Below are 14703 nucleotides of genomic sequence, written 5' to 3'. Positions count from 1 at the left end.
GAGAAATTCCTCCCTATGCATCCCAAAACTACAAAATCGTTTGTTTGCAAGGTAAAGTGTCCTACCTACAGAACTATTGCTCTGACCCCATATTCTGCCACTGTGGGTCTCACCGTTATTGAGAAACCTCTTGGTTTAGAGATTTTGGGGGTGGGGCACACCCAGTGGTGCTCAGGGGTTACTCCTGAGTCTGTACTCAGAAATTGCTCCTGGGTTGGGGGACCATATTGAATGCCAGGGATCAAATCCATGTCTGTGCTGGGTCAGCAGTGTGCAAGACAAAGGCCCTACCACTGTGCTATCACTTCAGCCCCTGGTTTAGATTTTTTTTTTTAACCTAGTAATCTGAAAGCTGAAAACTCTAGAGAGCATATTTCTTATTATTTAGGGCAGGGGTCTCAAACTCGCGGCCCACGGGCCATTTGCGGCCCTCCATACAACATTTTGTGGCTCTGTCCTAGAGGAATCTTGTTTTGTTTTGTTTTGTTTTAGTTGTTTGGGTCACACACCCCCAATGTTCAGGGCCTACTACTGACTTTGCACTCAAGGATCATCCCAACATTGCCTCCTGCGGCCCCAGGTAAATTGAGTTTGAGACCCCTAAGGGGTTGGCAAACCCTATAGTACTCAGGGTTTACTCCGGACTCTGTGCTGAGGGATCACTTCTTGTTTAGGTCAGGGGACAATATACCATGCTGGGGATCAAAATGGAATTTACTGTATACAAACACCTTATCCAAGTGCTGTATCTGTGGCTCCTAAATTCCATATCTTAAAAAATATATTTTTATCAGCACAACCTGACTTGATCTTACGTGAGGCCATTTTGAGCTTTTTATTTGTATTCTTCTTCCCATAACTCTTTGTACATTTAGTTGCAGCATTATGAGTGTGTTTGATTATGGGATAGTTCCCAAATGCTGTAGAAAATAAATCATGAAAAGTATAGTATTTTTACATTATTACCCTTTTTAAGTAAAAGTTTAAGAATGCAATGTTAATATGTACCTAAAATATTATTGTTAAAGATATGTAAGCCACTATGATTAAAATAAAAATTATATTAAAAATAAAAAGAATGCAGCATCCCTCAACATCTGATTGAGGCATTGTGATACAGCCTAGGAACATTTCTATTGCTTTGCAGGGGTCTTCAAACTACGGCCCGCGGGCCACATATTGTATTTGTTCCTGTTTTGTTTCTTCACTTCAAAATAAGATATATGCAGTGTGTATAGGAATTTGTTCATAGTTTTTATTTTCACTATAGTCTGGTCCTTCAACGGTCTGAGGGACAGTGAACTGGCCCCCTGTTTAAAAAGTTTGAGGACCCCTGCTAGAGTTACAGACATTTCTATAGAGATCTCTTAGGGCAACCATAATAGGGTAACAATGTAAAAAAAGCTGTAGATTTTAGAGTCAGTAGGGGATTCTTTGTTCATGAAAGTAAAATGTCATGTATATTCATGAAATAAAACATGATAATATTTACGTGCAGAGATTGTCCTGGCTGGCAGAAGTTCGCTGCACAAATATCCTGTTGTCTCCTGTCACCTTTTGAAAGTCAAAGAACCCATTAAGCAGGTTAGCATAGCTTTTTTTTTTCCAGATGGCCAGAACACTTTGTCAGATTTTTGTATTTACAGCAGCTGCTGGTGAAAGAAGGTTGTTTGCTATGTTATCATTTTGAATGTTTCATCTTAAAAAACAGTTTGTTGGGCTGGTAGGGTGTTAGCCTTGTGCGCAGCCAACCCAGGAAGGATGGTGGTTCAAATCCCAGCATCCCATGTGTTCCCCTGATCTTGCCAGGAGTGATTTCTGAGTGCAGAGCCAGGAGTAACCCCTGAGTGCCACCAGGTGTGACCCAAAAACCAGAAAAAAAAAGTTTGTTATGGAGCCAGGGAGGTAACACAGCTGGTGAGGCATGTGCCTTGCCAGAGGCTAATCCTAGTTCAAACCTGGCACCACTTATAGACCCTTGAGTCCCTTTAGGAGTGATCCTTGAGCACAAAGCAGGAGTAAGCTCTGAGCACAGCTGGATATGCACTGCTCCACTCTCTGCAAAAGTACTTTGCTGCAAAATTAAAAACATTCCCTTGGGAATAGCCCCACATTTGTATCCACTTTAGCCTTCAGCTAATGTTAGGTAATACCTGGTGAGTGTCACTTTCCCCAACTTCTCTTTATTGTGTTCTGCATCTGTATTTTGAATGGTTTCTTATGTTTTTATGAAGTGAAAAAGCAATAGAAAAATATTTGTGGTCGATAGTTTCCTTATGTGTTAAATTGTTAATACAAGATTGATATCTCTATGTCTACCAGTAAAAAGAAGATCCCTGTATTTGTCTAGAAAAAAAGTGAGAAAGCATAAATTAAGAGTTAAGATTTGGGGAAAGTAAAAGAAAGAGGAAATTTAAAAACAGAGTTAAGAATTTTATTAGAACTGATTTAACCCAGTAATTTAAATTAAATTTTGGTTCCATGACTTTAATTAACTACATTTGACTATCGTCATTATTTTGTTTTTATTTGGGAGTAGACCTGGGGGTGATTATGCCAGGGATTACTCCTGGCTCTGTGCTCAAATCATTGTGGGGTTTGGGAGACCATGAGGGGTCCCAGGGCTCAAACTCACATTGGCCATATACAAGGCAATTCCCTACCCATTTCTCTATCTCTCCATCCCTGTTTCTATTACATGTTTTTTTTTGGGGGGGTCACAATTAGTAGTAGTCAGGGCTTATAGTTGGCTCTAGGAATCAAGGGACTAGGTGGGCTGTCAGGGATTGAACCCAGGTTGGCTATATGCAGGGCAAATACCTTACCCACTATATTATTGTTCCAGCCTCTGGTTTTATGACTTTAAAGAAATTAGCTGCTAACCCACCTGAGTCCAGCAGCTCTTTCTCCAGTCTTTCCCACTTACCTGAAAAAATAATAGTCAGAGAATTTAGTCATCCCATACTTCTGATGAATCTAGCCTACTATAAAAAGTGGATATTACATCAGACAAGGGGCTAATATCTAAGATATACAAGGCACTGACAGAACTGAACAAGAAAAAAACCACCTAACCACATCAAAAAATGGGGAGAAGAAATGAACAGACAATTTCTCAAAGAAGAAATACAAATGGCCAAAAGGCACATGAAAAAATTCTCCACATCACTTAATCAAAAAAAGAATGAGGTACCATCTCACACCACAGAGATTGGCATACATCACAAAGAACAAGAACAATCAGTGCTGGCGGGGATGTGGGGAAAAAGAGCTCTCATTCACTGCTGGTGGGAATGCCATCTAGTCCAGCCTTTATGGAAAAACAATATAGAGATTCCTCAAAAAACTGGAATTGAGTTCTCATTTGATCCAGCTATACCACTTCTAGGGATATACCCTAGGAACTCAAAAACACAATACAAAAATCTCTTCCTCCCACTTATATTCATTGCAGTACTATTTACAATAGCCAGAATCTGGAAACAACCAAGATGCTCTTCAACAGATGAAAAAGATGCAAAAGAAACTGTGGTACATATACACAATGGAATATCATGTGGCCATCAGGAGAGATGGCCTAGAACAATGGGGTACAGTCAGGTGGACTGTCCTGTTTCCAGAGAGCTTCCCTAGACATCTTCCAACACATAACCTATACCAAAAGCTAGCCCCTTTGCTTTTTGCTCTGATTGCATAATACATGGTGATTGCATTGGAATTATAGAAAAATAAGGACTATTCCTTGCCAGACTTGGAAGGGAACACAACAGTCCTGGAAGCACACAGTGAAGTTGCAGGGAGTGAGGCGTGAACATGTGTGCATATGTGGGGTTCTCGGGGTGGGGGGGGAATCTGCCTTTATTCATATTGAAAATAGGGTGCCTAAGCATTTCATGCTTGATAGTTGAATTTAAAAACAGAAGAGTGGTATTTACAGTGCAGGGAGGGAAAAACAAAGAGCTAAATGCAGTAGCAATCATTTAATTTAATCCCTTGCTAGTCTCCAGGCCCTGAGCTGGTCTCAGAGGCTGGTGTTTGAGAGTGTGGATTAAGTGATTGGAAGGACAGAGTCAGAAATCCAGATGTCACACTGGAACCTGAAGTATCCTTAGTAAGGATCAAGATTCCTTTTTGGAAGGGGTGGGGATGTAAGAAGTTATTGGCTGGGGTATGGAATGGCAGCTGTGAGAAAATCTGATCACAGGACTCAGATCACAGTTTCTCCATTAGAAAACATAGTTGGCATTAGTATTTGTGCCCTAGGTTTGTACACATTCCTTGCTAGACCTTTTGTTGCCAGAGTGTCTCAGGCTGCCACACACAGCTTGGTCTGCAGCAGGGAGCTATTCCTATTCCAGTGATCCTGGCAATGTGATTCCTTGGCAGAAATCTAAAAAATGTGCTCCAGTAAGAGGGCTACGAAGGCCTCATGGATACTTGGGGACCCTTCGGAGCCAGGCCTGCTGTTCTAATTGGATGATAGGAAATTAGAGCTTTTGCTTGAATTATTGAGTGAAAAACTGAATGTGTGAGGCAAGTGGAGAAGTGCTTCTTGGAGAAGACATATTTCGAAGTCTAGTTCACTTGAAAAGTGCATGCTAGGGTGCTCTCTCTCATGCTCTTCAGGACCCACCACAAATTATGTCTTGACATTGCCCTTCTATAGGAGTACTGGGAATTCTTGGCCATTTGAAGGAGTAGGTGAGAAATTTGAGAAGAAAATTTTAACTGTCCTTTATGTTTGCATATAACATTAATATTAGAGATTTTATTTTGATAGGGGCCACATCCTGCTGTGCTCACGGATTAGTCCTGGCTCTGTACTTAGGGTTCATTTATGGCAGTGCTCATAGAGTAATATGTGGTACTGAGGATTGGAGCCTGGCTCACTTGCATATAAGGCAAACACCTTAATTCCTGTAATATCTCTATGGACTCAATCTTTTAATTGTATTATTTTCTGGAAGCTGTTGCATAAAGACAGAGATCTATACTGATGGTGGAAGAGCTAAGATCCAGAGAATGTCTGGGCCAGAACTGGCATGTAGTATGTTCAGAGCTGTGTGTTTGTGTATGTATGTGCATATGTGTGTATGTGTGTGAATCTAAACACCAAAATTGGCATGTTTTAGAGTCCTTTCAAATATTCAAACTAAAACTTTGCTTCACTAAACTCTTTGCTTAGAAACAATAAATCCCTGCATGTTTCCAGTGATGGGTCTTAGTAATTTCTGAAAATGTGTCTCTCTTTGTTTTCAATATGACAATAGTGCATTGTCAAAATTGATTACAGGAACATAATGACTTTTTGTGTATGTGCTCCAGAAGGTACCCTGAAGTTGGGTTAATTAAACACTGAAGGCAAGACATATGGCTTTACGTCACTAAAAAACAATTGAAGGAACAGTGTCTGTAACTTAAATATAAAAATATGATGACATGTTGTACTCTGAAGACATATATACTCTAAATCTTAGTGCTTAAAACTATCTTTTTTTGTAAAGCCTTGTTGAAAGACAGAAAGGAAAATTTAGTTTCTTTAATAAACAAGTCACATAACATAGCATATTATGATTTTTCATTATGGATAGTATTATTATTTTTGGAGGAACAAACTATATTCCACTGCCATGAAATTTTACCATATATTAAATAAAATGTAGTTGATTGTATTTCACACTAGCTGGAGATACCTAATGGTTTCTTTGCTGTGGAGACTGGATGGCCCCTGCATGGAAAGGGACAAATTTCACAGATATTCCTAGTGACTAAAGCAAAATAATAAGTCTCACATTGTGAAACCTTCTGGAAAATTCAAAATCATCAAAGAAATAAGTGTCTTTTTTATAATTGAATAAACAAAATATCAACCCTTAAGAAAAGACTATTTGTTTTGCCTATTTCCCTGGCAGATTTTCTCCATTTGAGGCAAATCTTTTTGTGAGTTCTTGATTTTTCCATTCCATTTCTAGAATGGAAAACCAGCCATGGTGACTTATATTCAGCCCGGGAACCTGTATCCTTGAGAAAGGGTGTGAGACCTGGTCCAACATTCTCTTGGATGCTTGAGAAGTGAGATTAGCAGAACCAAACAGAGATGAACTTGCCAAATTTCTTCCTCCACAGTGAGAGGGCACAGTGGTCAGGTCAGAGCATTAAGGAATAGAAGCCCAGTGTGACCATTTCCTCTTTCCTATAAGGATTTGCTTCGTTTCTGACTTGTGCTTACCTTTCCCATCTGAGAACATCCCTTTCATCACATGGCCAGGTATGTGATGGTCCTCTAAAGGACTGTCACCAACATTCTTCATCTCCATGAAAAGTTGAAGAGAGGAAAGTATTTGGAATAGTCTTTTTGACAGGGGGGAAAATACAGTTGGCTTCAGAGATGAGATGTTGAGACATTGAGACATGATTCTCAAAGGAAATTTGAAACTTCCTTATTTGTTAGGCTTTAAAAATATTTATTTCCTTAAGGGTCATTATTAAGATAAACAAATGACAACCTTAATAGTAGCATATGTTTGGGATTCACTTGTATAAAAAATTGAACTCAATTATTCTCTTTGAATATCTCCTGAGAGTTCAGTGAGATAATACTGTGCTTGGGTTAGAAAGAGGAAAGTGGTGAAAACAGATAATTTGATAGGTCTGTGAAATAATCAAGACTGGAAAAGTGGTTAGGTGCAGTGACAAGCTTTCTCCTCTTGAAAAGTGGAAAGAGAAGGCAGCCCTGCCCCAACAATGCAGTTAAGTGACATATTAAAATATACCTATAAATAAATTATTTTGTTTTGGTTTGGTTTTTGGGTCACACCCGGCACCGCTCAGGGGTTACTCCTGGCTCTATGCTCAGAAATCGTCCCTGGTAGGCACAGGGACCATATGGGATGCCGGGATTTGAACCACCGTCCTTCTGCATGAAAGGCAAATGCCTTACCTCTATGCTATCTCTCCGGCCCCCAAGAAATAATTTTGACCAGAAAAGAACTCTCAGCACTTGATGTTTCTGAGAGTTGATTGCACTGAGAGTCATCTAGATATCTACTAAAGGAAATAGTAGGTTCTGCTTGGATGGACATTGCAGGAGGAAGAATGTATATTAATACAGCATCTACTCAACACCAGCCAATAAGAAAGGCATATGCGGGGCTGGGATATGGCCCAGTGGTAGAGGGCTTGGTTTTGTCTGCAGGAGGTTCTAAGTCTGATTTTCCTTCACCTTAGAAAATAGAAAGGCACGTGAAAAAAGCATTTATATCCTGTCCTTGATATGGTTAGTATGGCTCATACCCACTAGGAGCATCAACTCAAAGCCTTTTATGTTTCAGGTCCGTGGAAACAAGGGTGAAGTTCTCTACATTTTGGATGCTACCAACCCACGCCACTCCAACTGGCTTCGCTTAGTTCACGAGGCACCATCTCAGGAACAGAAGAACTTGGCTGCCATTCAAGTGAGCTTATTTGCTTCTTATTTGTACTGTGCACCATGAGGGGGAATGAACTAATTTATAACTATACTCCCTGTTTTAAATTTATTTCCCAATGACCTGCTTCAAATAACAGTAACCAAGTCATGAAAAACAGAAATCTCATCTAGTCAGCATATGCATGCAAGGGCAAGCCCGGCTGTAAATTGACACCAGATCACTCACTTTATGGGAATTCTTGAGGGAATGAATTACATGTTATGATATTGTCCTTGGCAGTATCTTGCTTTCAAGTACTTTTAATTCATTCAGTGGGTGTTTATAGATAGGTTTTTATTATTATGGGATGGTTTGTTTGGCTCATGGCACAATATTCTGTGCTATTGTTTGGAAAAAGGTTTCCTGGAGAAAGTTTAGTGGGGTAGGTCCCTATGGCTGGACTTGTTCATTTAAAGATAATATATGTATAGTTCACGTTTTTCTGAGCAACTGAACCAATAGGAGTGCTCTCTTTTGGAAAAGGACAGAACCCGAGATAGCGAGAAGCTTAGAGATTTATTATAAGAAATTGCCTCATGCAGTTATGTGGAGTGTTAAGTCAGAAATCTGCAAAGTCAATTTGCAGTCGCTTGGAGCCCAATACTCATAGACTTCTGTAGAACTAATCCTTAAAATTGAGAGCCAAAGAACTTAAATTCACAGAACTGAGATTACCAGGTTAGGGGGCATGGAAATGATAGATGTGACCCCTGGGCTGGGATAAAGGGGCTTGGGCACTTATCGACATTGCAAAACTGGATGTGGAAATAAATATAAAAATAAATTTATTTTATTTTGTAAAAATACAAATGAAAAGGATGCAAAGGACAGCTCTTTTGTCTCAGTTTATATTTGAAGTACCAGAGGCCTTCAGTAGAGGCTGTGGGGCAGAAGAGTGGACCTTCCTCTTTGAAGGTCATTGGAAGCATCATTCACCTGGGAGGGTCCCTTCTGATCCTGCTTTGGCCACCCACATTGTGCTTTATAGAGCCCCCTACTTAAATGTGAATCTTCCACAAAAGCACCCATCCAGATGATGTTTAAACAAACTTCCAGATAACTGATAACCTATCAAATTGACTCAAAATGGGGACTAGGTTTTACTGAATTCCGCGTTCCTGTATTTTAATATCACATTGCACTTCACCCTAACCTTCCACAGTATGAACTGTGAGTTGTCTTGAAGTGATTCTTCCTGGGCTTTAATATTAGCAAGAGGAGATTGGCTCAGAAGGTTTGAAAGGGTCCCTATGCATGAAACTCATTGAGAAGATGGTTAAGAGAATGAAGAAATAGTAGCTCTGTTGTGGGACTGTTTACATGCTGAAAGTACAGAAAAACTAAGACTATGGTTGGTAGGAAAGATATAAGAAAAAGAAGGAAACACATTCATTCATACACACACACACACACACACACACACACACACACACACTATTATCTAGGAGCTTTGTGTATTTTATGTCATTGACTCATAAAAGCTCTCTTGATATGCTCAATGATTTGCTGCCAGTTATGCTGATTGTGCTCAATTACAGGTATAACACCAATAGTGGTGGGAAGGAAATGCACAGAATTAGTTTTTAAAGTAGCTAGAAAACACAGTCCTCTTGAATATTCCATTTCCTAGCATTCCTAATCAGAATATTCCTCTACAACTGAGTATTGTGTATCAAGTATGATTGCTGTCTCTTTGTATGAATAAATAAGAGATGCTCTTACCAAAGGATCTGGGTTGGAATGGAAAATAGGATCTTTTGGCTGCCAGAGATATTTGAACCAGGTTTAAAATAATTCAAGACATACATTGATCCAATCCCAAATTTAAGCCTAGTAATATTTTAAATAGGTAGGCTTTAAGTTGTTTTTTGTTTTGTTGTTTAGTCACACCCGGTGATGCTCAGGGGTTACTCTAGCCATGCATTCAGAAATCACACTCCTGGCTTGGGGGATTATGTGGGATGCCAGGGGATCGAACCATGGTTCGTCCTAGGCTAAAATGTGCAAGGTAGACACCTTACCTCTTGTGCCACCGCTCCAGCCCCTAGGCTTTAAGTTTTTTTCAAGTATTTAGTTTGTTTTCTGGGGCAAACTCATCTCAAAGGCCCTTCATTTATATCAGATTTATTTTTATTACAGTCTTAGTTTAAATGTTTCTTTGTAAATGCTGTTAATTACTTCTAGTACTATGACATTTACCTAGACAAATCCATAGTTATGTAAGTTCATTGTATTTTTCAGAATATTATTCTTTTTAAACTGAAATCTTCAAATGCTTAATCATTTTATGTTTTATTTTACATTTCTTTAGTTTGAGAAATTTCTTTCTGTTGCCTTATTTCTTTACCTTCAGTAGCTCTCCCACTTTCTCTCAAACTTTCTAGGCGGTAAACTTTTGAGTTGTTCCTCATTTTCTCAGGTTCCTTATGTTGGGTAATCAAATCTTGTATCTCTTTAACTTAATTTTTTACTACCTACATCTGCTGCTCTGTTCTCCACCTATATATCTGGTCATATTGAGCCATTTTTTTTCTACCTTTTTTCTCTACTCTTTTTTTCAGTAATTTCTAAATTTCCAGAATTTCTAAGACTTACACAGTTCTTATGGTCATTTAGTATATTAAATGCAGTATTTTCTTCTCCATTTATATCAACTGTTTTCTTGCTCAATGAAAGAAAACAGGGATCCACAAAAAGATGACTATTGCAACATTATGACTCCCAGTAATTAGGATTAGATTTTATAAAATAGGCTGAGGTGGGGCTAGGACTCTAATCTTAGTTTAAAATGTAGATTGCAACTCTATCCAGGATCAAATAACTTAATGTGGAAGTTGTGAAACTATTTAGAAAATTTAATTTTTTCTTTATAATCTATTATCAGTAAATGTTTGAACTGTCAAAATATTTTGTATACCTACATGCTCAGGGTCACATGAAAATTTCTCAGTTTAAAAGTGTTTGTATGATAGAAAGTTAAAGAGAACTTTAGTTAGGAGAACTTATTCATTAAAGAAGCCATCAGGTTTTATACCTAAATTTAATATTTGTTTAAATGCCAGAGGGAGAGTCCTTTGGTGTAGAAGTGATGGGATTCCTTTATCTCCTTTTCACTTTTTTCTGTTTTCTCTTTGATGGGGCCTGATGGCCTGTTGACCATGTTCCTTGCCATAGAGATCCATGTTTCTCTTTCTAGTTCCCTTGTGGTGTCTCCTTTCTGACATAAACAGTAGCTAGTTTAGCACAGGGTTCAAAATCACACTGGGGATGAGGGCAGAGAGCATCCTTGTAGGTCCCCTGGCCCACAATGATGGCAGTCTTCTGATGGGGGGGCTTCCCTCTGGAGAATTGCATTTTAGAAACCTTGAGTTGGTAAGAGAAGATTGTAATGATTCCTGCATAACATTATGAATTACTTGCATTCCAAATTGTATCTGAAATTTGAGGTATTCAGGAAATTTTTTATTTGCTTTGTATGTCCCAGGAGTAGAGTAAATGAGAAACATTTGTGGCTCTGTGGCTTACTTGGTGGAAAACGTCAATACTTGGTCCAATTTTTTGGATAAGGGCATAAGAATTTGAGGTCCGTTTTGACAGGGGGTTGGAACTCCTTCTTGGAGACTTGATTTTAGTTGGAGTTTTGCAATGTATTTGATTTTGCAGATGACGATTTAAGTATTTGAATTATTGGAGAAAGATCTCGTAAGCAAATAGTTCTTTCCAAAAATATTTTCAGCTATTCTAGCAATTCAAAATTTGAAAAATCTGGCTTAAAATGAATGTTTAAGCTCCTGTTCTGAGAGATAACAGGGGTTAAAATGTTTGCAGTACATTATGTTGACCCCAGTTCAACTCCTAGTGCTTAGGTCCTTTCTTTCTAACTTACTTCACTGTGGAGTAAGAGCCCTGACCACTGCTAGGTGCTTTCTGCCAAATGAGAAATTTTGTTTGTTTGGAGGCCATACCCAGCTTTGCTCGGGGATTATGCCTGCCACTGGAGGTCAGAGCATCACTATTGGTAGTGCTTAGGGGATCATATGGGTGCTAGAGATTGAACCTGGGTAAGTGGCATGCAAGGTAAGCACTCTACCCACTATAGTATCTCCCCTGCCATGCAAATGAGAATTATTATGTTCAGTAAGAAATGGTGACTCTTATTAAATGTTAAGTTTGTTACATGAAGAAAAGTTGTTTTCTCAGAATTTGGTAGGTATTAAAATTTCTCACTTTTTGATAAAAATTATTTACACAAATATAGATTTAGGCCATTTAAAGTGAAGGTTTGACTTCTTTGGGCATTTCAAGGTTAGTATCTATGGACTTAACTCTAGACATATCTACTCTGGGACTCTTGCACTGTATTATTTACATAAATGAAAAGGTACTTTGGTATTTTTAGGAAAAAAGCACACATGGAAAAACATTTGGTTCCTGGTCTACCTTTTGAGGGGTGTTAGGCTGTGGGAATGTCCTTTGAATAAGCTGAGAGGACACTGGGCATCAGTCCAAGCTTGTAAGATCAACACTTCAGTGTTTCAATTCCAATGGTATTTCCCCCTTTTTTTAGGAGAGCTTTTCTCTTATATAATATTTTACTTCCAGCTCTTCCTTGTGTGGTCTGCCTATATGAAGATGGAGAGACATAGCTTTTTATCCAGTCTTTTCTCCCTGTGGCACAGGACCAGAGCTGGGAGAGTGCTATGAACCTTCAAAGTCAGCAGTGACGTGTGTGTGTGTGTGTGTGTGTGTGTGTGTGTGTGTGTGTGTGTGTGATAAATAACAGACATTTATGTCACACATTTATGGAGTCAGGGAACATCAATGTCAAGCCCCTGCCAGATTGGATGTATGATACAGCTCTACTCCCTGGGTCATGGACAACTCTCCTTTTACAGTTGCCTTAAAAGGAGTGCGGGGTGCCCTTGGGATTTATTTCATAAGGGCATTAGTCTCACTGAAGGGGTTTCAACCTCATGACCTAATCTACTCCCAGAAACTCTACCTTGTCATTAGAAATCGGCATGAAAATTGGAGTTGCTCAGACATTTGGTTGATAGCATATTCTGATCTCATTTCCTTTCCTGTATGATTATGCAGGAGTCCACACATGCTTTGACTGTTGAGGATTTGTTCTCTCCTTCCTGTGTACAGATACTCTTCCAGACCAATGAAAGATCCTCATATTTGAAGCTCACATGACCTCCATATGGATGGTCACACTTGGACTGTTCATCACTGCTCAAGAGCCACTGACCTCTCTTTGACTGAGTTTCCTCATTTTAACTCTTACTGGCTTTCATTGCTTATTTGGCTATTTGATCATATTCATCATGGAGCAGATTTCTCGTTCTGATAAATAAAGAGTCTATCCTGGCTTTGACGATATGGTAGACATTTAGAAACTTGTTACTCTGAGAGAATATCTGAATTTCCTTTTATCTTGACCTTTGATCAAGGTCATTGTCTTTGGTGACCTCTTGAACAGTAATGGAATTGATCTGGAGGGATTGGGAGGAAACTGTACATGAATTTTAGTTAGAAATGGCTTCAAATAATCTGCATACAACTGATTTGGGTTCAATTCTCAGCAGAACATATAGTCGTCTTCCTGGCAGTACAAAGAGTGAATTCTGAGAGCCAGAGCCAGAGCAGCATCATTTTAAAGTTTAACTCACAGGTTTATTTTACAGATAGAAGAGTTGGTCCAGTGAATTGGGCACCCAACAAAGGCATTGCATGAAGTTGACTCATATTTGATCCCCTACACCACATATTGTCTCATTAGTACTACCAGGAGTGAGCCTGGAGCACAGAGCCAGGAGTAAGCCCCAATGCGGCCTAAAACAAACCAAACTTTAAAAACTCATGGCACAGCTACAAGTTTCTTCATTGACATTAATCCAAAGGCTTACCCAGTAATGTTAGTGTAGAATTCAAGTAGTAGCAGTACCAACCAAGGAATAAAAATATCCAAAAGATTTGTCACTTATGTACAAAACTTTAAGTAATTTTCTCATTCTGTTTGTTTTTACCCTCTGTTTCTTACCAGATACACACTATTTCTATGATATATATGTTCAAGACTCTGTTATAAAATAGTAAGGACATAAATGTCTCAATTGTTTTTCAAGAACACTATAAAGTTAACACTAAAAGAGTCCACACAAATTTAAAGTTTTTTTCTTCTAGTAAGGTACATGCTAGTTTTTTATGAGACTAAAAATTAGTGAAATTTTGTCGGAGATATGGTATAGTGGGTAAAACATTTATTTTCATGCAGCTGACCCAAGTTCAACCCCTGGCATTGCATATGGTCCCTGGGGCCTGCCAGGAGTGATCCCTGAGTACAGTCAGGATTAAGTCTTGAAAACTACCAGGTATGGTCCAAAATTAAAAACATAAACAAACAAAACATCTAAAGTGAAATTATAAGCCTTGGGTGCTATGAGGTTTTAAACCCCAGTACTCCTGGGCCAGTGTGCTTGTGGGAAATAGGGAAATTTTATTATGACTTTTCTTTCTGTTGTTTGCATGAAGGTTGGAATTTTTCAGCAGGCTGAGTATTTATGAACTTGCCATAGTTCCACTTGTTTATTTTTGTTTCTTTATTTTTTGCTCATGGAGTCAAATCTTTGAAGACACCTCTAAGGTCCATTTCCTAGAATGCTCAGCCTATATTATTCTGGACATACTTTATGGATTCTGTTCTAATATTGAAGCCTTTAATTCACTTTTTTTTCCCTTTATTTTTCAAAAAGGTTTTCTTTTTGCTCTTAAAGACAGTAATTTTAAAAATAGGATTGACTTTAAATTATTATGGTAGTCACTGTGTGCCAAAGTTTGTTCTAGAAAACAGCTTCAGATTTTCAGTTGTTGAGGCCCCCCAGACTTTATTCTTGAACTGTGGGTATGGGTTTCTGGAGGAGCTGGGCCTCTCCAGCTCGGATCCTCAGAGTTTCTGAGAGGAACCATCTATATCAGTGATACAATGATTTTCTGGTGGAGGGGATGGATAGTGGTTGGAGCATGGGTTAACTCTTTCCCTGGAACATAGAACTTAGTTTACTTGGCTTCTAATCACATTTTACAGGTTAGTCATCTTGTTGACCCTGGTAGGGTTTATGCCTAATAGGCCTGTTTTGGGTCATGGGGTGGTTTTTGCTCACGTCCTGTTGGAGGAAGTGAATCCATTGAAATGCTATGATCTGTCACAGTTGTGCCTCACTCTCATAAT

At 38.8% G+C, this 14703-nt stretch overlaps 1 protein-coding gene across 1 annotated transcript in view; it reads left to right on the top strand.

Moving 5' to 3' along the window:
- The window catches only part of PRDM5 (PR/SET domain 5), a 166003-nt gene that overhangs the window by 37032 nt on the left and 114268 nt on the right, over positions 1-14703 (top strand). Inside the window, exon 3 of the mRNA XM_049786905.1 lies at positions 7332-7454. Coding sequence (XP_049642862.1) covers positions 7332-7454 — 123 coding nt within the window. The remainder of the gene's footprint in view (positions 1-7331; positions 7455-14703) is intronic.

The sequence above is a fragment of the Suncus etruscus genome, chromosome 14, assembly GCF_024139225.1.
Source record: "Suncus etruscus isolate mSunEtr1 chromosome 14, mSunEtr1.pri.cur, whole genome shotgun sequence".
Lineage (NCBI taxonomy): Eukaryota > Metazoa > Chordata > Mammalia > Eulipotyphla > Soricidae > Suncus > Suncus etruscus.
The sequence above is the reverse complement of the archived record's forward strand: the minus strand, read 5'-3'. Positions and strand labels throughout refer to the sequence as shown.